Source organism: Cyanistes caeruleus, chromosome 8, assembly GCF_971803275.1.
Source record: "Cyanistes caeruleus chromosome 8, bCyaCae1.hap1.1, whole genome shotgun sequence".
NCBI lineage: Eukaryota > Metazoa > Chordata > Aves > Passeriformes > Paridae > Cyanistes > Cyanistes caeruleus.
Window position 1 is genome coordinate 4,121,952 of NC_141708.1, and position 24,640 is coordinate 4,146,591.

The window sequence follows — 24,640 nt, forward strand, 5'->3', positions numbered from 1 at the left end:
GCAGTCTGAGTCTGCTCTGCAGAGTTGAGTGAGACAGCTTTTACTGGTAATACTCAGTAGAAAAATTTTCTTTTTATTTCCCGGTTCATCTCACTGGAAAAAGATTAAGGATTCAGAAATTTTTCCATCAGGAAGATTTAGAACTCAAGAGCTCCTGCAATTTAAGGGTCTGGTCTCAACATCTGTTTCACAATCAGTAAAGGCTGCTACACAAAGTATTTGTTTTCAAAAAATCTATAGATATTTATTGAACAAATAAGGAAGCAGTAGGAGTTTTCATAAACAGATACTACAAAATGTCTAAATCTTTAGAAGGTTATCTACAGGACTGAACTAGTTCAGTTCCAGACAGCAGATAAAGAAAATAGTTTCACTAACATTATAAGCAGTCAAGGAATGACAGATTTAGACAAACTACAATACACAAACAAACATTTCTTAATTAAAAACAACAGGAGTACAAAGATTGTTCTTCTCACTTTGCTTGTTTAAGTGGAGCTTTGTTAGGAGCAGGTGAGCATCTTGTGTAGAGGAGTAGCACCAGTAGTCTAAGTGGACCTGCAATTTAAATAAACTCTAGTTTAGGAAGAATATTCAGAGCAATCATAATCAGGTAGAACATTCAACATCCTAGGAAAGTAGAAAGCCAGCTTTCACTTGTACCAAGATACAGAATGGAAGAGGTTAATGATGAAAAAAGTGATCTTTCTGTAATATGGCACCATCTTGTTGCACTAAGAATGCATTGTGCAGAAACACTGAGACTCAAATTAACATGCAAAAAAGATCACTATGAAACTGCCATTAGTCTTCTGTCCTAAGTAACTTATTTTTAGAATAAACCAGAGATGACTCACACTACTGAACCACTAAAATATACCCATCATTCTTAGTGCCCTAAGGTTGGCACAAGCAACTTGTAAATGTCAGAAAAGCATATAAACCTCGTTAATGTTTTCAGAAATTCATTTAAAGATAGAAACAGGTCCAAAAAGATGCCTGTCTAAATGCATTGCAATTACGTTACAATTATTTTCCAAATACACAGATATGCTCTGTCTTTTCTCAGCTCATTACTGACTCAAACAATTTGCCCTTCTGGGATCAATTGTTTGCTAATAAATAATTGTTTACAGTCACAAAATGATATTAAGGAGTATTCTTATTAGTTTTCCTTCTACAGCCTAATGAGATTCCAAACTAGCTGATTCCCAAGAGTCTAACCTTAACCTTGCTGTGTTTAACAGCCCAGGAAATGATGAACCATCTGTTTCAGAAAATAATGGAGGGCCAAGAGGAAATATTGTTTAATTGTAGATTAACCTCCTTGTACAGCAGAACGAAGCATCTACAGAATTAGCAACTCTAACTAGCAATGAATAAAATAAACCTTGAAAGCAGTTGTTAATATTAGAAAGCCAACAACAGCAAGAATTCTTTTATCAACTTTGAAAAACACAACAAAACTCATAAATGTATGTAACAAGTACAATCTGATTTATTTTCTAACAAGATAATTATCATATTTGGATTTTTTCCACTTGAGGAACTCCCAGAAATACTAAAACAGTTCTGGCTTTATTTTTCTAGGAGCATAAAAATTATTTTAAAACAACTATCTCCAAGTGAGAGATGTGGAATTTATACAATAATAAATATCTCATCTTCATAGGTATAAAACAGCTGCTCCAAAGCAACAGATGAGTCACTTAAGGAAATGGAGGGAAAGGTCTTGAGGTTTTAAACTCAAGAAATTTGATCATTTATGTATCTGTTTTCACAGCCACTTTTAATAATGGAGACAACCCAATAAGGTGCAAGACAGATTGAGTACTAGAAGAGAAAAACCCTAGCAGTGATAAAGCACAGGAATTTGAAAATAAAGCAAACTGCTCCTGTGCCTCCATCATTAAGGGCAGCACAATTCTGCACTGGGATGACAATTTTTCTATGTAACATTCATGCCAAAGTGAGCTGAACAGGAATTTTTACCTCCATCAATCAGTTTGCCTCGTTTTGACAGCAACAACAACAGAAAAGTGTGTTATCAAAGGGCTGCAGCAAACTCCAACACCCAGGAACTGAGAGAGCTTTTCCCTGATTTTACACAGCCCTCCTAGAGCAGAATCTAAATTCACTGCTCACTCTGACAGCTGGGTGCATACTCAGTGTGACAGATTGCATTCATTCCAAGTTTTAAATATCCAAACACGGTAACATTTACTCCAATAAATTATTCTTGAATTCTTCACTCAATTCCTGAAGCAATGAGCTCGCAATAACTCTACAGCTTCATATAATAGCACCTATTGAAAGAGGATAAGAGTTTGACATTCTTCTCCCACTGAACAACCAGGCACAATTTTATCCATCAGCCGTCTATCAACCTACGGATATTGAAAGCTTGGGCGGAGGAGATAACATCAACCCCAGCCCTACTGTCAAGCTGCACTATCTCCTGCCATCAATAATGCTATTCATGAATTTAGGAAAATTAATAAATCTTGGGGTGGAGGCTCAGAGAGCCTCAACTGCAGGTGAAGCAGACACTCACTTGGGCTTTGTTTCTGCATCTGTCACTTGGCGGATGTAGATGCCGTCCTCGGGGTGCTCGATGTCATCCATTTCGTACATGTAGGAAGAAGCTATGGCCAGGGTGGTTCCGTCGTTGCTGAAGGCCAGGGAGGCGATGCTGGTGGGATACCGATGGAATTGGCACAGCCTCTTCTTGTTAAAGGGATCCCAGATATTCACAAAGCCATCAGAGCCGCCTGCAAGTCAGGGTTCAAAAAAAAAAAAACACGTTTGTAAGTTATAATTGAGGGAAAAAATAAAACTGAAGAGATGCAGCACAGGAAAAAAAAGAAAACTAGTCATAATTACTTTGTCAGGAAAAACAGAGGGTTGATTCATTCAGTAAAGAGCACAATGAGCATTTCCCAAACTCCCTGTTAAAGCAGTTAACTGGAGAAAAGACTGCAATACAATTTTATCTCATAGCCCTCTAAATTCTAAGTAGTAAGGCAGAAAAAGCTTTCTAAGAGAGATTCTCATTGCATCATAATTTTAAGCTGACAGTGAGATTTGTGATTACATCTGCAGGTCCAAACATAAGCTTGTGTTTGGGGGAAAAAATATTAAGACTTAAGAACTCTCACTACATCAAATAATTTTAAAACCCTGCTTACGGCATGAATACAATTTCAATGCTTAAAAATTCAGAGCATATGAAGCAAAGGCTGATCTGTTTACATGAAAACTAAAGGAACTGATGCAAGCAAACTGTACCTGTAGCAAACGTGTTGTGGACATTATGGAAAGAAATGGCATTAACTGGATAAATCTGCTCGATGTTATTCTCCTTCAAACGGTGACATTTGAATGCGTATTTCTTCTTCTGGATTTCTGGGCTTGGATCCAAATATTCCACAGCTACACGACCTTCAATAGAACTTAGAACATAACCCTAACAAGAAGAAAGAACAAAAAAAATGAAGCTACATGTTTTAGAAGTTTACAACTGGAGAAAAGACTGTGATTTTATTTCATAGTCTTCTAAATTCTAAGAAAGTAGTAAGGCAGGAAAAAACTTTCTAAGAGAGAGTCTTATTGCATCATAGTTTTAAGCTGACAATGAGACTTGTAATTATTTCTGCAGGTCCAAACACAAGTTTGTCTTTGGGGAAAAAAATTTCAAGAGGTAAGAACCCCTTGCATTTGCTCACCTACCCCCAAAGGCCTAAATATCTGAAATACGAGAGATACTCACAGGACTATTTAGTATCAGAATTACATTAAAATTAGTTCAGAGCTTTAAACTAAAAACTAAACACTCAAACTGAAATAGTATTTTCAGTGAAACTTGATTACAAGTTGTGTTCACTTATCCAGTTAATTACAGTCCTGACTTGGAGCAACCTGAGATGCTTTTATTATCACTTTTGAGTTAAGTCCATAATAGATCTTTTCAGAAATAGGATTGCAATGATATCTAGCTATAACAAGGCTCTTTAAAATCCATCACACAATACAATCTGGAAGATCAGCTTGTTTTACTATAACTAGAACTGAAAATGGACAAAGCATTCATGCCAGTTCAAGAACAAGTAACTAGGTCTTGCAATTCCTGCACTATCACTCTGTACAGGGGAAAATTCCCTTACAAATTAGTTTGGCAGAGAAAGCCAATCTTCTTGCTTTCCTTGAAAAAGAAATACCACAGACACACCACGTTAACTTGCACAGAACAGCACCTGAATTGTACAATTCCCCCTGGATAATGGGCCCAGGGTTCCGCAGTGCATGACAGAGAAAAAAAAAAAAAGAGAAATATATAAACGACATTCATGCAGTTTTAATCCTGCCCCTGTTCACAGACTGTTCAAGAACCCCAAGTTACAATGCATAAAAGATGCTTAGGAACCACCAATTTTGGTTTTCTCTCTTCTATTGCACCTGGGGAAGGGATGTTTTTTAATTACATATCAGCATTGTGATTCATTAAATAGGTTATTTTTAAAAAGGAGATAAATCTTGAGGAACAAAATGACAACATAACATGCTAAGTCAGTGGCAAACATCGCTGAGCTGCACTGAAAAGAATTAATGTAGCACAGGAAGCCTCCCCCCTCCCAAAGTTTGATTACAAAACACACCCTCACTGAAAAATAAACTTGAAAATAAACCCTCATTTTCCCAAAGAATACTCAGCAGAAATGTGATTGCTGCCATTGCTCCCATACCTGCTTGTTGGGGAATGCTCTGATGCAGCGGGTCTGGTATTTCAGGCTCGATTCCCTTCGCTGCTGAACGTATCCCATGTTCCTCAAATCCCACACCAGCACCCTCCGACCTGCTGTCCCCACAATCAGTCTGTCCCCAGACACAGAGAGGGTGTAGACCTTCCAAAAAAAAATATATTTACAGTATTCAACACTGATATTAGCCTGAAACCCCCCCTGCTCTTTGTACAGAATAAGGTGTCAGCAATGAGCACTAACACAACTGGTGACATCTCCCAGGGAATGTTCAGCAACAGAATTCCATTCAACTTTCATTTAGAACCCAAATTTGGGATAAGCAGCAGGAATGTGCAGCTGGTTAGTGAGAACACCCTGGTGCAACATTCAAAAGCTCAAAAACTGTTCCAAGCATTAAATTTACTGAAATTAATGGCAAAAGAAAAACCCATACAAAGGAACAGGAGGGGAAGTGATGGACACTGGAATTAATCTCTGCTTGGTTTCGCATTCCCACTGTCAGTTCATGATCCTGCAGTTTAGTTCTACAAAACCACACCACACATTTTCTTCTCTGTTTTCCTCCACCTGGTAACCAAGTATTTTTCATTATAAACAGAATATTTTGAGTTGAGCTTCATGTTAATAAAACAAAACTAATTGCCAAGAGATCATTAAAAAAAAAAATCACATTACTTTGTATACTTGATTATAACTAAGTGAATTTGAAGAAAGCAATATGCTTGACATATTAAAAAAAAAAAAGATAATGGTTTGGAATTTTAACTCTACCCCAAAACTTGGCTCAGTGGGAAATTCTGGATTATCAAATTTCACATGAAAATATTTACTGCATGAATTGTTGTTTCAAACTATTGCCTGGGATGCACTTCATCTGGTAATACGTTAAAAAAGAAAAAAAAAAAACGGAAAAAGGAAAGAGGTTAAGTCAAAAAAAAATGTGCTATGGAATGAATTCCAAGTTGTTGATACATAAGCAGATGGAATCCAGCTACCTACAGTTGCCACTGAGCTGCTAACAAGAGTAAATGATGAGAATGAGCTTTTTCCAGTGATCAAATGCAGCCAAACACACAGGAAACAGATCTTGGGTATTCCTCAGATCAGGAATTAAAAGTGTAAGAGATCTGGTATCCTGGCAGAGGAAATCAGTTTACTTGTGGCACGTGCTTGGACGATTTCATTTGGTTTCACTTTCTGGTTCTCTGATGAAGCCCAACAAAGTTGCTCAGTTCTGGTAAGACTGCACTGAAACATCAGACACAACAACTTTTCATTTGCTACAAATACATTTCCAAAGCGTTAATTTCTAATACAGAGTTAAGAAGGCAGGTGTGCATGTACACACATAAATAAAAAAGCTTCCTTTAACCAACTCTTACCCACCCAGAATGCCTTCTTCTCTAAAATGTGATTAATGAACTCTTAAGACTGAGATTTTAAGATGGAAAAAGTCTTAAATAGTCACAGAGGAGTTGCCCAAAATTTCTGATAATCCAAGTTACTCCTAAAAAGGGTAAGAAAACTTTGAGCTGATAGTACTTACACCTTTTGACAAGACATTTCTTTGTTATTGATGTAAAAATTGGTCCAGAAATATTCATAAACTCTATATAAAATGTGTTTGTGTACATACAGGAAAACAAAGGCATAAAGGACATTAAATATCTTAAATCTTCTTCACAAACTGATGTCACACCTGTACAGTGAGTGTTCTTTCTCCACCACACAGCCATAAATCAAATGAAACCGTTGTCATGCAGTGGAGTAGGTGTACACATTCATCAAAGGCAGCATTAAAAAAATGACATAATGAACCTTGCTGAACCAATAAGCAGCTTGATTCACTGTGGCTGTCCATTATATGATATTCTGTCAGCAATTTATCACAGTTCTTTACATGCTACATACATCTATAAATCAAAACTAGAAATAATGCAATTACTTTATTCTGCACAAAGGTCTCACCAGAAGTAGATCCAGCTCTGCTGGAACAAAAGTAAGAGCTATTTAGGGGCAAAGGGAAGGTAATGATGGCTCATAATTAGGACTTGACAATAGGATGTCACAGTGCTAAATGAAATTTTTAAAAGGTACAGGAAAAAAAAAATATTCATATGTAAAATTATCCAGCAAGCCTGAAAAAAAAAAACCAGGAATTCCTGTTAATTCTTTCAATGACACCGCTGTAAGCAGCATGAGAAGTTAACACATCATGTGGCCATTAGAAAAAGCTGCAGACATCATCCCATTTTATCTTATTTCTCCGAGTCTCCCATTAGCACAGAGGATATCAGCTTTAGAAGAATATCCAAATTTACTAGGCATTAATACAAAACAGATAAATCACAATGCAAGCAATTCAGTTCAATTTTTTGAACACAGGTAAAAAAGCAAAATATTTATTTCAGGCAACATAAATTGTAGAGATTTACTGTAGAGATATTTTGCTGTGCACATTCCAAAACAATCAGACCTTAGGACTGCCAGGGTCCTTAAATGTTTCCTTAACATTTAAGGAAATCAACTGTGCGTATTACAATTAAGCCAAAACGCTTGGTTTTCCTTCAAATTTATTTTAAATTTTAAGAATGTGGTCCAGCACAAGCATGAAGAATTAAGGAATGTTGAGGAAAGCTCAAAGCCCTCACCAAAAATGGCAATACATTCTGAACACCAATCTTTTAAAATGCTACACTTTCAACCAGTTTCAAAAGTATTAAATATAGTAATTCACAAATTCAGCCCAAGGCAGTGTCCTGTGTGATGTTTCAGTCCCAGAATGCATTTTTTAACACCTGGAATGCAGCACATACCTTTTCAGGCTGGGAGAAGGTTCCTGCATTACAGGGAGTTCTGGGATCCCAGAGTTTGACTGTTTGATCCCAGCTGCCAGTCACCATGACATTCACTTCTGGGCAATACTCCACACACCTGATAGGAGCATCGTGGGCACCAACAAGGTTTTCTGTAACAAAACACAATATACTGCAACTTTACTGGCCCTACAAACAGTCAGAATGTGTGAAATAAAGAATAAAAAAAACACCCACAACTGCAGCACAAGCATTTTCTGACATTCTAAAGGTGCATTTCTATGCCAGAAGTCCCTGTAAGGATAGTTCAACCTTCAGAAGCATAACTTTTGCAAAGATCAGGATTGTTACATTTAAACTTATGGCTCTTGAGCTTAGGATTTAAGAATTTTAGGCAGTCACTGAGAGATTTATACTTCACAAGTATAAATCAACTGGTATCACACTGACAAACACACTAATACAGAAAGCAAGTTAAGCTTGTGTATATCAATAATACAACAAGAGAAAGCAATTAGTACTACATCTTAATAAAAATATTACAACACTTGTAGGAAGTCAGCTATGGCAGAATCATTTGAGCTTTTTGGTACCATTACTGCACACACTCATTTGTCAAGCCCAGGCTCTTGGCTGGTGCTGGTGACTGGCTGAAATTCACTTTTCTCTAACACTCTAAGAAAGCAAAAAAAGTGAGACAAACCAGTTACATATTTTGCACCAACAAAGCACTGGAACTGTTGCTTTCAAGCAATATTTTGTTAGGAAAAAACTGTAGTACAAGGCCATGCTTGACAAAAGCAAAAGCTTTATATATCCTCTGCCATGAAAGATCATCCAAACCACAAAGCTCTGAAAAACAACGTGCTCTGTTTTAGCTCAGCTTGGCTACTTCCCCCTAACTGAGCCACTGTAACCTACAGTAGAGCAGGATTATCATCAGAAAACCAATTCAAGGCATCCTGCAGGCAGCTACCAAACTTTCTGGCAATGCCAAATTCTTCCAGGTTTTTAGGTGCTCCTTGTTAGGGTCACTGGTTATTCTGCCAGATACTTAAATACGCCCCACCTAAAGAACCTGAGGAATATTCTGTGCATGTAAGGACATGAATCTGAAGCTCAGGTCAGCTGCTGACAGCATTTAGAGTTCAATCTGCTCACCTTGGTCCGTGTTTAAGTCATGCATTTTCAGTTGCTGATCCAACCCTCCACTCCAGGCATGGGTAGGATCCTATAAAGCATAAAATTTACTTTATTACTTTTCCATGGCTGCTCTGCATTCAGCATCCTAAATTGATAACAAAGGACTTCCTTTCAAGAGTTTTTGGGAGGACAGGAATTAAGACACAAACTTTAAGGTCTGACCCAGATTTAAATAGCAGCTTTCCAAAATGTTTAAGTGCTTTAATGGTATGAATTTCTTTAGTTTAGAAGTAAAACCAAATTTTTAAAAGGCAGAGAGACACTACACCAAATAATTTCCATTTTTTCAGATTTTAAATGGCTGACAGCCTAAGATCCATCTAGGAGCAGTGTAATCCTAAAACGGATTTAGAAGGGAGGTATCATTTGAGAACCTGAGTTTTGATCCACAGTCCAGCATCAGCCACATGACAAAACATTCAGTAAAAAAAAGCACAGGTAGGCCCCTCTTTAATTTCAGGGACTGACAATTTCTCATACCTTGGGCACTCTACAGCTGCAAAATAATAATTAAAAAACCCTCACACACTTACATAAAAAGCACAGTCCAGGACAGCTCCTGAATGCTGATATTTGAGTCTCATGGTGTTGGCAGGAACATCATAGAGCCGAACAGTTGTGTCCCAGGATGAAACGAGCAGAAACTGAGATGTGTTTGGACTAAACTTTACTGATGAAATCCCATCATCTGGAGTTTGGTTGAGTTTGAACTCGTTTGATCCCGTCATCTGCAGACAATAAGGCACAGATGCAATTTTAATGACTACAACAACACAGGCCTAGCAAGTGAACAAGACTGAGCCCTCTGAAAGGCAGCCCAAAGCAGACCTGAAAATTTCACTGGCTTTTACACAGAACAGGTTCAGAACACCCAAATTTCTCACAAACAAACAAACAAAGTTTCAAGATGCCAATCCCTGTCCTCAATAAATGCCTTTCTCTACAGAGAACTTTTAAATATCAAATGCAGCGTGAATAAAGAAACAACACAGAATTATTATGATCACTATAATAACCTACAAGCTTAGATATTGTTACTTACAAATGTATTTCCCTCACTCTGCTGAGTGTGTGGCTGTGTTTTTTGAAATAAATGTTTATAAGTTATTGTGAACATCAAGAAGTTACTTTAAAAAACACATATTAGCAGAAAGGAATTGGATTTGAAAACTCCAAAAGGGGTTTATTTGCTCCTGTCACACACTTCTAAGAACTGCAACAGGACCATCTTTTATATAATTTTGGGCACTGTGCAACTTTCAGATCTTTAGGCTCCCATAAGTGCTGTGAAATATGTGCAACAAAAAGCTTTAAGATTGTTTTGCCCTCTCTCTTAGAATCCAAAGGGCAGGTAAAGAAAGGAAAGTTACGTTTGTGAAGGGCTGAAATGTGGAGTGACCATGGAACTGGGATGTGACCAGGGAAAAGTATCAACAATTCAAAGAGCAATGACTCAGAAGGCAAATGCAGCATTCCCATTCCAGGACTAGTTTGTTGAAAAATTCCAAGGACAGAAACTATAAACTGCAAATTTCAGCTGGAAAACAGCTTAGAACTTAGAAGCACTCTAAAAGAAGAAACTGCTTCTTACACATCCACCAACAAAACAACCACAGCATCTTTTAAAGGCTTCTCAAGGCCTTCACAGCACATTTACCTCCTGCTAAAGGGGCAGAGCAGAATTAGCTCAGATTTTCTGTTACACCGTTACAGAATTTGTATGTACAACTGCAAAGGTAAGATTACACCTCTGAGAATAAATCAGGAGACAAAGAGCAGATGAACCAAGGGCAAGATGGAAATTTAGGGCACAATGGTTCCAGTCCAGTGCTGGTCAGCAACTAAACAATCACCAAGCTGTGCCATAAAGTGAGGAACACACGTTCCTACATTGGACAGATTTCCTGAGTGGGAGCTTTGCTTTCTAATACATCCTTCAAAAACACAAAAAAATACCCACTGTGTCAACATAAAGTGCTATTTCTGTTATTTAAGCATAAAGGGACAGGGGGAAAACCCTTTTAATAATAGAAAAGCTTCTTTCTGAGCCCCTTTTTTAGCCCCGCTTTGGGAACACTTGAGAAAGGAGAGGCTTGAGGTTTTGCCACCCATCTTTCCATGGGAAAGCTACTTGGAATTCAGCAGCACCTGCTGAGGATGTTTCAGATGCAGATCCAGAGACACAAAATCTAACAGAATTCAGAAAAACTGGGAAAATTAAATTGGACAAGCTTATTTATTGCTGTGTCTACTTAGGCCAGGAAACTCAAACAACAAAACAAGAGGTTTGAAGTACAAGTTATTGTATTTGAGGCCTGGTACAAATTATTAACCAGTCCAAAAGCAACTCCAGGAGGCAAAGCTACTTACACAAGAAACCTGGAAGGATATTTTTAATCCAGAACAATGTTCATAGTAGCAGAATTTAAGTATATTCTACTTCTTACACATGGTAAAAAAAAAAAAAATAAATAAATAATGAAAGAAAAAATAATCAGACCCAGAGCTCCAAGTTTTCACAAAAAAAGCTGCTCCACAACCAGAATTGCCCAATCACAGGGCTGTGCCCACCTCAAATAACAAAGTCCTGGTAAAATGTTGGGGCACCACAAGAGAAAACTTTTAAATATTTCACAGAAAGCGCATGCTGCTGAAATGGCGATTCTGACTTAACTAAGGGGTTCAGTTTTGAAAAAAAAAAAAAGACAAAAAATAATAACAATTTTTAGTGAACGAGCAAGAAATCTGTGCTTTTACAGCTCCTCTTGGCACAGGTGCCACTCAGCTGGCCGGAGTCGCTGGAACAAAGCAGAACGCTCCGGTGAGAGCCTCGGGGCTCCCCGCCCGCGCTTTTCTTCAGAAATCACGAAACTCAAAGTACCGTTTTCATGTTGAACGAGCTCCTCCCGCCGCTCCACGGGCCGCCAAGGAAAAGCTTTCGGAGTTACGGTAGCCCCGAGGCCTCAGTGCCTGTGAAGAGCGCCGGGATGAGGAAGACGCTGCCGGGAAGGGAAAAGAGTGAGGAGAGGGCCTGGGAACCGGGGAGGGAAGGCGGGTCGCACCGGGGAACGAACGCACGGCCGGTACGGGAGGTTTAGGCCGTGCCCAGGGTCCCGGTGCCAATCCCGAACCCCCGATCCCGGATCCCGCTCCCGACCTCACCTCAGCCTCCGCCGCCGCCCGCGCGCGCGCACTGCGGCCCTCCCCCCGCGATTGGCCGGTTTGAACGCGCGTGACGCTGCGTCCCCGGCGTGCGCCGCGAGCCCGCCGCCGCGGGGCGTGCCGGGAGCTGTAGTTCGCCGCTCCCGGGGCAGTGGAGGCGCGTAAGGGTCGGTCCCTTGTCCCCGTCCCATCCCGGCCGGTAACGGAGGGGCCCGGGAGATGCTCCCGAGGGAACCGCACGAGCTGGTGCCGCTGGGAAAGAGAGGCTGCTGCTGGGCTTTAGCAGTGGAAACAGATAAAACCCGAAATACGAGTTATTACCCCTAAAAATAAAAATAAAAATAAAAATAAAAATAAAAATAAAAATAAAAATAAAAATAAAAAGTCCGAAAGGCGGAGCGACGAAGAGGGGCTGCATTCCCCACCGCGGCTGCCGCTACCCCGGGGCAAGGGGTCTGTAGCTCAAATACCGCCTGCGGAGCGTGGGGAGAGCGTTCTCCTTCCCCGCACTGAAAAACGCCTTATTTATCCCTTCGAATATTTTATTTCTCTGTTTTTCGGGGGTTTGTTTTCCGCTGTCCTCGTTGCTGTTGCTGTTGCTGTGACACCCCCGGCGCTCGGTACGGGCCGTACCTCGGAGCCGGTGGCCGCAGCTTAATCGCCCGGGATTTACCCGTTTGTGGGTGACCGATCGAGGCCGTGTCCCGTGGGGAGCCGTCGAGGATGCCCAGTGCGAACCCGGTAGCACAGAGCCCATCACCGCGGTTTCTATCAAAACACTCCGAAAAACAGAAAAAGAGAAAAAAAAAAAAAAAAAAAAAAGGTGCCCGTTTACGAAACTTTTCGGGAAATACCCTTCATCTCCCAGCCGAGAGAAGGGCAGCGAGCCCCCGCCGGCCGCGGCACGGGCGGACGGTCAGGCACGGCTGGGATTCCCTGCAGGAAACGAGATAAGGAGCAAAAATTCCGGAAAAATAAACCCTCGGCGTTACAGGTCGTTTTGGCTCTCCCGTGCATCATCCCGGGCCCCGCGGGCCCTTCCCGGTCCGGCTGCGGGGCACCCCCGGTGCCGGGGTCCCCCTCGGGGTCCCCCTCGGGGACACGCGACCGAGGTGGCAAATTTACAAAAGAGGCTTAAAACGCTTTAATTTTTTTTTTTTTCTTTCTTACTTTCTTTAAAAATATTTACAGATCTGAAATAACGCCTTTTTTTTTAATTAATTCTTTTTTTCTTTTTTTTTTTTTTTTTTCAAGTGACAGGATAGCAGGATGGGAGAGCGGGGGCGCCCCGGAATCTCCGTTTGCCCGTCCCTCCCATCAGTTTGGGTGCTGTGTCCCCTCCGTGGGGGCGGCCTGAGCCCCAGCACGGAGCCCCCGCGGCGGCCCCGGCCCCGCTCCCGGTGCGGGTCCCGTCGGGGCGGGGGGCGCGGGGCTCAGTAGTCGATCTTGTTGTAGAGGTTGTAGAGCGGTAAGGCCGAGAGGTTGCTGCCGGGGTAGTAGAGAGGGGCGGGGAAGGCGATGGAGCGGGGCACCGGCACTCGGAGGAGGGAATTGTCTCTGAACACCAGCGGCATCCCCACCAGAGTCTGCGCCGAGGCGTGGGCCATGTTGGCCGCCTCCAGCTCGGCCGAGAGCTGCCGTTTCCACTTGTTCCTGCGGTTCTGGAACCAGGTCTTCACCTGGGTCTCGGTGAGCTGCAGGCTGGAGGCCAGGCAGGCCCGCTCCGAGCTGCTCAGGTAGCGCTTCATGTCGAAGGTGGACTCCAGCTGATAGACCTGCGAGCGGCTGAACACCGTGCGCGTCTTCTTCTTGGCGGCTCCGGCCTGCCGGTCCCCGCCGTCGCGCTGCCGGTCCCCGCAGGAAGGCGAGGAGGCTCCCAGCGGCTTCTCCTTCTCGTCCTTACAGTCCTGCTGGGGGGGCGAGAGGAAGGGCCCCCGCTCCCCGCTGCCCGCCGCCGCCGCTCCGCTCCCCTTGGCGCTGCCTGCAACAGAGCGACAGCGCGGGGGTCGCACGGCGGCCGGCACCGGGACCCCCGACGGCCGAGCCCCCCGCCCCGGAGGGAAGATGGACCGGGGAGAGAGCCCGGGCGGGCACCCGCCGCCTCTGTTCCCGGGGGCACACACGACCGACGCCAGGGGAGGCCATCCTCTCCTGGGTATCCCTCTCGGATGGATGTGTGGATGGATGGATGGATGGATGGATGGATGGATGGATGGATGGATGGATGGATGGATGGATGGATGGATGATGGATGTGTGGAGGGATGGATGAAGGGATGGATGGATGGATGGATGGATGGATGGATGGATGGATGGATAGATGATGGATGTGTGGAGGGATGGATGAAGGGATGGATGGATGGATGGATGGACGGACGGACAGGTGGGTGTGCGTGCCACAGTGAAAACATCTGTGTACCAGGCTTCCTATCCAACACGAGCCGGCAAATTTTACTTTACAGCATCGCATTTCACGGACGGTTTATTCAGAAATAATGCTAAATAAATAAATAAATAAATAAACGTCGTTCTTCCCTCTGCCCGAGCGCCGTAATCGGAATCTAAGAAAACGAGCGTTATCGATTGCACCGCATCCCTCGGGGAAATCCACGCCGGATGGGGTGGAAAAGAAAAAAGAAAAAAAAAGCCACCCCATTTTTCTGGAGTTCTTTCCGCCCCGCTTCACCCACGGACGGCGCAAATACTCTGTGCCCCGAAAGCAGAGAAGGTGCGAAGTGCCCCCGCCTCCCTCTTCCCGGCGGGGGCCGGGCCGGGGCCGAGCGCTCCCGGGCGCTCCCCGGCGGGGCCCGTCCGCCCCGTCCCATCCCTCCGGCTACTCACCGAGACAGGTGAAGCTGAGGGGCTGGTGCTTGTGGCACGCCTCGGCGGGGCCCTGAGCCTCGGGGCAGAAACAGCCGCGGTGTTTCCAGCTCTCCTCCGGCTCCTCGTCCTCCGAGGACAGGGAGAGGGTCCGGGCGCGGGCGGGCCAGGCGGGCGCTCTGTCACCGGCTTCCCGGGGGGGCTCGGAGCTGCCGCTGCCCAGGATGGACTGGATGGTGAAACTGGAGATGGGAGCAGCCGCCGGACAGCACTTGCTCGGGTCTTCTTTGCTGCTCATCCTGGGTTCATAAGAAAGCAGAGGAGGGAAGCTGTCGCTCTAGAGGGGCTCGGGGCGCACGGGAGGGGGTGCCCCGCTCGCAGGGGGGTGTTTCGGGGGGCGCTTGGGGCGTGCGGCTCTCCCCGCGCCGGCCCAGGCGGAATGCATGCTCCTTCCCCCGCGTCCCTATTGATCTGCGGGCGGCGGGCGGCGGGGCTTCATTTGCATGGAGGTGGCCTCCGCCTCGCCAATCACGGCGGCGGCGGCCACGGAAAGTTTGGAAAGCCGCGGGGTCCGGGAATGGGGAGGTGCGGGGAGGGGGGATCCCCGCCGGCTCCTCGCTGCCGTTCCCGGGGGCTACGCTGACCCCGCAGCCCCGGAGGAGAGCTGCTGGCCGCCCGCCATCCCTCCTGCCCTCCACCTCCAGTGGGCTGAATGGCTTATGCCGGCCGGGGGCGGGGGTGCCGGGATAAACACCTTGTGCATATCCGGGGATCTTTACCCTTCTCCTCATTAGAGGAGGGAAAAAAGAAAACCTGTCACGGTGTGTCGCCTGCTCGGCAGCACTGGGAAACCTTCCAGAATCCGGGATTTGCGCTGCAGCCGGTGGCAAATGTCCCGCGAAATTCCTCGCGCGTTTCCATCCCAGGGCCTGGAAGCCGTGGGGAGCAGGGAGGGATGGTACGTGCCGCTGCATTTCCAAATAAACTTTGTCAGCACTCAGGGGCTCTTCCCCTGGGGGGGTGTAAATCACACCCACCGCAGCTCTTTCCTTCCTCGGAAAGGAAAAACCTCTTCCTGCCCTCGGAAGGAAAAACCTGCAGGTGGCAGCTGTTGTGTCCCACCTGTCCCAAAGGGAACGTGGGGCCGGGGGCAAGGACCCCGCCAGGATCCACCGCCTTCCTTAGAGCATTCGGAACGGCAGCTGGGAGCCCGAGAGCCTCCCCAGGCCCGCGGGTCTGGGCTCTGGAGCCCCCTTTTCCCGGAGATCCCAGGCGGAGATCGAGCCCCGACGGCTGCCTGGGACCGGGAGCTGGGATCCCCCGGCGTGGGATCGGTGCCTCTTCCCGCCCCGGGAAGCCTCAGGGAGGAGCCCCGGTAACGGGGCCGCTGTGGAAAGCACCAGACCGGTCCCCGAGTTGCCCCACGACCCCCCAGCCCCACTCTTCCCCTGCCGCCCTCTCCATTTCGCCGCTGCCGCGGCTGCAAAGGGATGAGCTCCCTCCCTGGGCCCTCCTCCACCCGTGGCCGTGGGTGGGGCTGTCCCCGAGCCCGCAGCCGTCCCCGGCTGCTGCAGCCCCCGCTACGGCCGGGGAGGCTCCTGCGGAGGGGGGCGAGTGGGAAGCGCTGCTGCAGCTCGGAAATCCCGGTGGCTTTGGTCGCATCCGTGTCCAGGTGCGATATCCTTGGCCTTGGCAGGGGCCGTGGCACCGGGTTTTTAACCCTGGGTTGCCCGAGAGGGGTGAGCCGGGGGTCTCTGCGAGCTCCAGCTGTTGATTCCTCCCCCCACGGTGTGGTCATTCCCTCTCTCCAGAAAGAAACCCCCCCTCCAAAAAAAAAGAAAAAAAAGAAAAAAAGAAGAAAAAAAAGAAAATCAAATAGGGGAAAGCAAAGAATGAGATGGAAATATACAAATCAATAGAGACAAATGTCAAGACGTTTTAAAATGACATTTTCATTAACTCCGAGTCACCATATTATGTCCGGTATATTGAATAAAGTACTTATAATATAATTAGGTATAGCGAGATGACGACTGTTACCCAGACCAGCGGCATAATCTTTAACTACTTAACTACTTGATAGACTCATTAATGGACTAATTGATTAGGAAAAGTGTTCCAGCTCCTCCTCTCCCTCTGAGGGGCAGGTGCTGTCCTGTTTTACCACATTAACCTTTTCAGTGCTTTTCAACGGGGTCGCGACACATTACAAATGGTCAGCTTTAATCATGATGTCAGCTCATTAACCCGGAAAGACCCCGCACTGAAATACAATTTAAGAAATCGTCCTTCATCCCGCTCTGCCGCCCCGGCTGGCCCCGCACCCGGACCCCGCAGCCCTCCCGGGGCGGGGAGCGGGGCAAGGGGGCTCCGAGCCCGACCTGGGAGAGCCCCTGGGGGCTGCCAGCCCTCGGCTCCTGCGCGGGGACGGGCCCGGAGCAGGGAGGGAAGGCGACAGAAGTGCCACCCCGCTCCTCCGGCAGCCCCCGACGTGACACTGCGGTGGCACCGCTGGCCTCCAGCTGCCGCCCACGGCAGCTCCGTCCCTTCGAAGGCCACCAGCACCGCGTGCCCCTGGCACTGCCCTCCCCTCCCCGGGGAGAGGCTCCTGGCCCTGGGAGCCGCACGAGTGGCCGCGGCCGGGCCGAGGGGACGCTCCGGGGTTTGGCCGGAGCGATGGGTGCTGGGCGGGCATGAACGAGCGCTGCGGGCAGCGTGAGCTCTGCTCGGCCACAGCCAGAGAAACACCACATTTCCCTGAAATGACTGCTTAAGGCAAACTTAGGGAGCGGCCGCTCCGCTCTGCTCGGGAGGGAGGGAGGGAAGCCAAGCAGATTGTGCGGGATGCGCTGTCGGGAAGGGAGGAACTGCGGGTCGGAGCGGCCCAGCCGAGCTCTCATTATCATCTGATCAAATATTCATCAGGCCAGGGGCTGCAGGCCACGGGAACGGGTTTTGCGTGGGGGTAAGCCAGAGCTGGCCGCTCTCCCCTCTCCCTCCCCGCGGCCCGTCCCGTCGGGGCACCGATGATCAAACGCCACGGCAAAGATAAACTTTGAAAGACAGAGCGAACGCTTAAAGTTTAGATCTCCAGATTATTACAATGCTCGATATTAAAGTGGCCCTGAGCAAGCTTTCAAAGGGAGCCTAATAAAAATTGATCTCCGCTGCTTTTGCAGCACTCGGAAAATAGGCTTGTTGAGCGGCCGTAATATCGGGAGAAGGTTCCCTCCGAAATGACAGATGAAGTCATAAACAAGTTTGATCTTGGAATCAAGCTTCGATAAATATTAAACACAGTCCCCTTTACACGTGTGGATTATGATATATGGCGCGTCCAAACTTTAAAATAAGGAAATACCAGAGAAAATGATCTCAATAAATTTTCTAAGTATAAACGTTGATTATGTTTCGATTTTCATTCAAGAGGCTCTGCTGCTCGTTTTTTGGTGCAAATGACATCTCGCAATAGGCTTTTGGGGAAAAGGGCTCCCTATTTGAAAAAGAGAGCCCTAGAGGTGTACAATTTATGTAATCTGTGGCTGGAAAATGAATCGTGTAATTTATTGGAAAACAGAAAGTCATGAAGATTGGATCAGCATAGCCTATCCAAGGCCCCCTATCCATCAAGTTCCAATTAACAACCTAACCAGAGAGCTTTAATGTGTTTCCAATCTAGTGGCCTGATAGACTCATCAATTCCTCTGGGAGAAATTAAGAAAATCGACCGCCCCTTGGCGTTGTAGTGTCATTCCTTTCTGCAACTATATGTCAAATTAAAAACACAATTAAAATTTAAACTGTTTCAATCAGAGGGTGCCCTGCAACCTATGTTTCACTTAATAGAACTTTGATGAAAATCTGATGGTTCCACTCTATCATGAAGGCGAATAGAGCTGAGGAGAGCAAGAGATTCTTTATATTTATTTAAAATATCGGAGCTCAGGAGAGCTGCGAGACCAGGTGACCAAACCTGAGGGAAGCGGAGCTTTCCCAGAGGCTCGGGGGCGAGCGCCGGGGCCGCTCCGAGCTCTGCCCGGCGACACGCGTGTCCCCACGGGGGGACAGCGGTGCCACCACCCCTTCCAGCGAGGCAGGGAGCGGGGCCAGGGAGTTTGAAATCCGAGGCATCGCTCAGATCCAGAGGGATTGGCTGATTTGGGCGGTAAAATATGCACGAGCAGCTCGGCAGAGTCACCAAAGGCCCCGGGCTGCGCTCCTCGGGGTCCCCCCGGGACACCGCGGGATGTGGGCTGGGGGCTGCCCGCAGGATCTGCATCCCCTTCCACTTGATGTTCATCTAAACAGCTTCGGAAGGCTCCGCTGAGCAGCTCCGGGGGCTTCCCGGGGAGGTGATCCCGGGAGAGGTTTTCTCTGCTCCCCGCACGCAGGGCACACTCACAGCGGCTCCCTTCCCTCCTACAGAAACGATTTCTAATGTTTTCTTATTTTTGAGGTGATTCCGACCCCTCAAACCACGCTTTTGGATAGGTGAAGGTCCCGCTGGCCCGTCCCCAATCGTACGGGAGCGGCGGAAGAATAATTTGGATGTGGGAGAACAAACCAAGGTCATCAACAGCGCCGAAAGAGCGCAGGAACAATAGATTCATTTGAAACAATATTTTACAGACGTTTTACGATCAATATGAACTGAAGCATTATGCTGTACCAATCTGTTAATGCTCTTAATGGTCTTCTCATTCCGTTAGCACACTATGCCAAGTCGATAGAGTAAAGTGATTATTACAGAGACACTTGCAGCATATTTGGGGGAAAAAAAAAAACCCCAACAACCCTGAAACCCAAACCCACAGGGTTTTCCACCACTGTTTTAAAGTGGGATTATTTCCTCGGAGCGGCTCAGCGTGTCCCCACCTCTGCCGCCCGTTCTGCACCGACAACATTTCCCAAACAAACCCCACCGACTTGTACCAGAAAATTTTTAAATACTCGGCTAAAAAAAAAAAAAATTACCAATAATTATTAGGATAAAAAAATACCAACCTCCCAACGTGGGTGACCGGGAGCGTGGGGCTGCTGGAGGGGCCGAACAGCTCCGAGCCCCCCGCTCCCCGCTCCAGCCCTCTGGAACTTCTCAATCCCCAAATCTGCTGGCCGGGAAGTTTATATCTTTCCCCCCGCTGTTTGCTATACACAGCAACCCCCTATTTACTACCAAATAAAAGAAATACATGTGTGTTTCGACCACAAACAGGCGAGCTAGTTCTGTTCAGCCCGGCTCAAAACAGTGGCCGAGAAGAAGCGCGTTATCTCTGGAATTGCAAACAAAGGCACAGATTTGCCGAGATGAACGCAGCAGTAAACACGAGTGGTCGCGGAGTTGCCAACAGCCCAGAGGATCGAAGCAACTTTCTTTGAATCGCACCCCCCTCCCCGGCAGACAGATTTTGTTTGTGTAAAGATAGTTTTCTATCCGCCACTCAAAGCCGTTGCTTTTACTCCATCCCAGGGTGATGCGGGATCTCCAGAAATTTTAAGGGGGGCTAAGGTGAGGGAGGAGGGGGTGGGGGGTCCCTTGGCAGCCCGTTCGTGTCCCGCTGCCCCCGGCCGGGAGCGGCGCAGGGCAGCGGGGAGCGCCGGGGCTGGCGGAGCCCTCGCTCGCCGGCATCTCCCTCCAAGGGACAAACGGAACCCTTCGCTTCGCGTTCCGCTTCGCTGAGGGATAGGATGGAGTTTGGGGACACTCTTTGAGAAAAGCCTGAGCGCCAGGCTCGGCTTGCTGCCGATGCGGACAGAAAGGAGCGCCCCGCTGCGAGCGATCCCTCCCGGCCGGGCTGCGGGAAAAGTGCGGCCGCGGGAGAGGGGTGGCTCGGGGGGCAGAGAACCGAGCTCACACCGGGCTCACAGACCCAGCTTCACCCCAGCTTTCACAGCATCTGCCTGCTGTCGATCCCGCGGTGTGCAGGGGCAGCGGGAAGCAGAAAACCTGGCATCCGCTTACACTGCTTAGTTTCTTCTTATTTTTTTTTTTCTCTCCTTAATTAAAAAAAAAAAAAAAAAAAAAAAAAAAAAAATAATTCCTAATCCTGCCGAGCCTCCTCAACCCTTCCAAGATCATCGATCCCCTGGGAAACGCCCCTGGCAGTCCCGGGACGGGCGCGCAAAATCCGCGCTGCGGGGCGGCAGCCGCGCTGGTGTCCATGGGCTCCTTCCTCTGCTGGGGAAGGGCCAGGAGGCTCCAGAATCGTTTTCTGAGCACTGACCAGAAATAAATGAGCTTTTTTTTCCTTGCCGTTTGATAACATCGTGCTGCCGCGCTGTAAAATGGAAAGACGTATTTACTATGACAACAATATTTTTAATGGGTTGCGAGCGACTTGTCCCAAAGTTGGTACTGCAAACAGCAAAGGCATCGCTCTGTTTGTAGGCGATACAGCCACCACCGTATTTTGACCCCGAAACTCTGTTTATTTTTCATTTACGACCCATTGCCAGGGTTTTTATCCCAAACGAAAAGAAAACGCGGGATTATCTTTTCGCAACGCTGGGTTTTATTTGGATTTCTTTGGCCCCAAATCCTGCCCTCGGCGCTATCAACACGTCCATTCGGGCCAATCTGCGGGAAGCGGAGGGCGATCCTATCTCCAAATAACCCTGCCGGGGGTTTGAACACGGCTCCGGCCGTGGGCAGAGGGGTTGGACACCCTGCGGCAGCCCCCGGAGGAGGGGGGCGAAGGGAAGGCAGGGGCAGCACCGGGGGGGAGCAGAAGTTCAGGGGAAGCCCGAGGGGAGGGGAGGGGAGGCTCCAGTGGGGAAGGGACCCCCCCGCTGTCCCCACGAGGTCCCGGGGGGCTCCCCGGGAGGCTGCGACCCCTCCCTGGGGGAACCCGGGCACCGCCACCCCGCTGCTGCCGGGGCTGCCAAAAATCCCCCGCTGCCCATCCCTTCCCGGCGGAGGATCCCCGGGATCCAGGGATCGGCTCCGAGCCCCGGCGCTCACACACAACCCTCGGCTTATTTCTTTCGCTCTTTCTATTTTTTATTTATTATTATTTTCATGTAGTGCTGTTGTTTATTTATTTTTTTCTTCTTCTTCTTTTTTTTTTATTTTTCCCGCCCGAAACCACACTTTAAAAATGATAAGGAACGGGTTTTATTGATTTTTTTTTTTTTTTTTCCACCACAACATTAAGTTTATAACAATATAGGCTGTTTTAAAAATAGGACCGATCCCTAACAGAAAGCGAGAGGACAGAGGGTACAACCGAAAGGGGAGAACAAAATTTAAAATCAAACAAAGGAAAGAAACCAACCAACCCAAACCCTTGGGAAGACAGCAAACAATTGTCAGACAACAGGTGAGCAGACACTAAGACAGAGAGAGACTAGAGGTGTCCACTCCTCACTTGATTTCTGCCTATTAAAATCCACATACTCAATGGACTTTAGAAGAAAACTGTACATCATATCAAATAAATTAAAATTACCCTAAAGTTGATTGTCCTTCACTTAAAGCGCCCAGCTCACCGAATCTCCTTTATTTATTCGCATAAGCCGGGCTGATGCTAATTCCCATGCCTTGCTCCTCTCTTCTCACTTTCCTTCGCTTTTAATTCTTTTTTATTTTATTTTGCACAACATGAAGAAACGCAATTTTACAATGCTAAAAACCCTTTCCTCACCATTCAAATAAAAGCAGTGCTTTAAGAATCGTCGTACAATATTGCACAGTTCAAAAGTACAATAATATTAATAATAATAATAATAATAATAATTAGTATTACAAAAGAAAGCAAAAGGGTACAGACTTTTTTTTTTCCCCACCCAGATACCGAAATAACTTTACAAGGAAAAAAAACCCCGAAACAACCCGACAACTAGGAAAACAAGAATTATAAACAAGAATTAAAAATGTCTAAGTAAACGATAATAAATAAGGGTCACTCAAAGCGTGCGAGTGTATTTAACCGTTCACTTTGAGGCTGTATTTCTTGCTCGTGAAAGTCTCATGACAGAAACCAAAAAGTACAAAACGTGGGCAAGCAAAGAGGCAAAGGTCTGCTTAAATGAAAAGCCGTGGTCGATGAAGTTTGAGTCACGACAGGATCAGGAGCCTGAACAATTATTTGGAGGCAGAAGGAGAGGTCCGAAAGGAACAGAAATTCAGCTTCCCATTAGTGTTTGGCAAATGTCGAGGAGAGGCCTGGGACCATTCATTGTTTTTATTACTATCCTTTTTTTTTTTTCCCCTTTTCCCCCTTTTTTCTTTTTTTTTTTTTTTTCTTTTCTTTTTTTACAAAAATAAAACTAAAGCCACAGAGAGACCATCGCGGTTTTCATCCACGTTTACAAAAGGTGTGACAGCTCCAGGGTTCTCTACAATCCCCCGCTTTCATTTTCCTCATTTTCGTTTCCCTCCCCCCCACATTTTTCTTTTTTATTTCTTTCTTTATATTTTTTTTGTTTGTTTGTTTTTGATTTTTTTATTTCCTCCCCCTTAAATTTCCGCGACTTTCCTCCTACCGCCACCCTCCGGAGGGTTCCCCCCAGCCCCGCTCTGCTGTCCCCGCAGTCCCGGTGTGTCGCACGGGGGGCTGCAGTACTTACAAGCGGCCGGGTGACTTGCGCGCCTCTCCGCGCCCCTCCGCGCAGCTCCGGCCGGGCTCACACGGGCCTCAGCAGCGGCACGGAGGTCACCACGGGGTGCGAATAATAGACCGGGTGAGGGAAGGTGAGCAGGGGCTGCGTGCCGGGGGCTCCGCCGCCCCCCGCGCCCCCCTCCGCGCCCGAGTTCTCGTGGTAGAGGATGGGGACGCGGACGATGCGCTGCGCCGCGGCGTGGCTCAGGTTGGCCGCCTCCAGCTCGGCTGCCAGCTGCCGCTTCCACTTGTTGCGGCGGTTCTGGAACCAAATCTTCACCTGGGTCTCTGTCAGGTGCAGCGAGGCGGCCAGGCCGGCCCGCTCCGAGCTGCTCAGGTAGCGCTTCATGTCGAAGGTGGATTCCAGCTGGAAAACCTGCGAGCGGCTGAACACCGTGCGCGTCTTCTTCTTGCGGCACGGCTTCTTCTCCGGGCTCTCCTCCCGCTTCTTCCAGTCCTCGGAGCCTCCCTCCTTCTTCGCCTCCTCCGAGTCGCTCTCCTCCAGGACGATCTCGTCGGGGCTCTTGGAGTCCAGCTCCTTCTGCTCCCCCTCCGCCTTCAGCGGCGGCTCCGGGGAGTCCCGGTCGGTGCCCGAGGCGGGGGACGAGTCCCTCAGCAGGGATTTCTCTGCGGCTGCATGGGAAGGACGAAGCGGGGCATGAAGAGGGGAGATGAGGGACACAAAAAGGCACTTTCACCGCCCAGGCCCCTCGTCCCGGCGGGGAGAACGGGACGAGCCGGCCGCATCCCCGCGCCGCCTTCACCCCCCGCCCCGCCGCCCCCGGTGCCCACGGCCGCCGGCCCGCCGGGGAGGGCCGGAGGGAAGGAAGGAGCGATGGAAGTTTTGGGGAGCGGTACCTTCCGTGCGGGGCAGGTGGGCTCCGGCCGGCGTCAGGGCGTACGGGTACCACCAGGTCTGGGCGCGCTCCAGGCAGTGGGCGCTCAGGGCGAAGCGCGGCGCCGGGATCTCGAAGCGGGGGAAGGCGAGGTCGCCCACCTGCGAGAGGGCGAAGCCGGCGCCGTCCACCGCCGCCTTGCCCGAGGGGGCGAACAGCGCCCGCGGCTGCTTGGGGGGCGCCTTGGGGGGGCCGCCGTTGAGCAGGTTCTTGATGTAGAAGGACTCCTTGGGGGGCGGCGGAGGGGCGCTGGGTGGCTCCTGCCCGGTCTCCGGCATCCTCCGCTGCCCGGCCGGCTCCTGGCCGCAGGTGGCGGCTCCCGGCGGCGCGGGGGACGGGCGCGGAGGGGCGGCGTGGGAGCGCGGCGGCGGCGGGGCCGGCCGG

At 48.1% G+C, this 24,640-nt stretch overlaps 3 protein-coding genes across 3 annotated transcripts; all 3 read right to left on the bottom strand.

The window, feature by feature from the left end:
* Window positions 1-218: 218 nt before the first annotated feature.
* BUB3 (BUB3 mitotic checkpoint protein) lies at window positions 219-12,264 on the bottom strand. The gene is made up of 9 exons (XM_023929993.2): window positions 11,942-12,264; window positions 11,661-11,778; window positions 9,313-9,507; window positions 8,738-8,807; window positions 7,577-7,728; window positions 4,743-4,901; window positions 3,289-3,466; window positions 2,555-2,771; window positions 219-558 (listed from the first exon to the last, which is right to left on the bottom strand). Exons 2-9 carry the CDS (start codon window positions 11,667-11,669, stop codon window positions 549-551), a joined length of 990 nt encoding a protein of 329 aa, XP_023785761.1. The 5' UTR covers window positions 11,670-11,778; window positions 11,942-12,264; the 3' UTR covers window positions 219-548.
* An 875-nt stretch (window positions 12,265-13,139) lies between these two features.
* HMX2 (H6 family homeobox 2) lies at window positions 13,140-15,965 on the bottom strand. The gene is made up of 3 exons (XM_086899608.1): window positions 15,574-15,965; window positions 14,782-15,059; window positions 13,140-13,922 (listed from the first exon to the last, which is right to left on the bottom strand). The coding sequence occupies exons 1-3, from the start codon at window positions 15,732-15,734 to the stop codon at window positions 13,375-13,377; spliced, it is 987 nt and encodes a 328-aa protein (XP_086755734.1). The 5' UTR covers window positions 15,735-15,965; the 3' UTR covers window positions 13,140-13,374.
* Window positions 15,966-23,072: 7,107 nt separating this feature from the next.
* HMX3 (H6 family homeobox 3) lies at window positions 23,073-24,552 on the bottom strand. The gene is made up of 2 exons (XM_086899515.1): window positions 24,219-24,552; window positions 23,073-23,993 (listed from the first exon to the last, which is right to left on the bottom strand). Exons 1-2 carry the CDS (start codon window positions 24,532-24,534, stop codon window positions 23,386-23,388), a joined length of 924 nt encoding a protein of 307 aa, XP_086755641.1. The 5' UTR covers window positions 24,535-24,552; the 3' UTR covers window positions 23,073-23,385.
* Window positions 24,553-24,640: the final 88 nt, after the last annotated feature.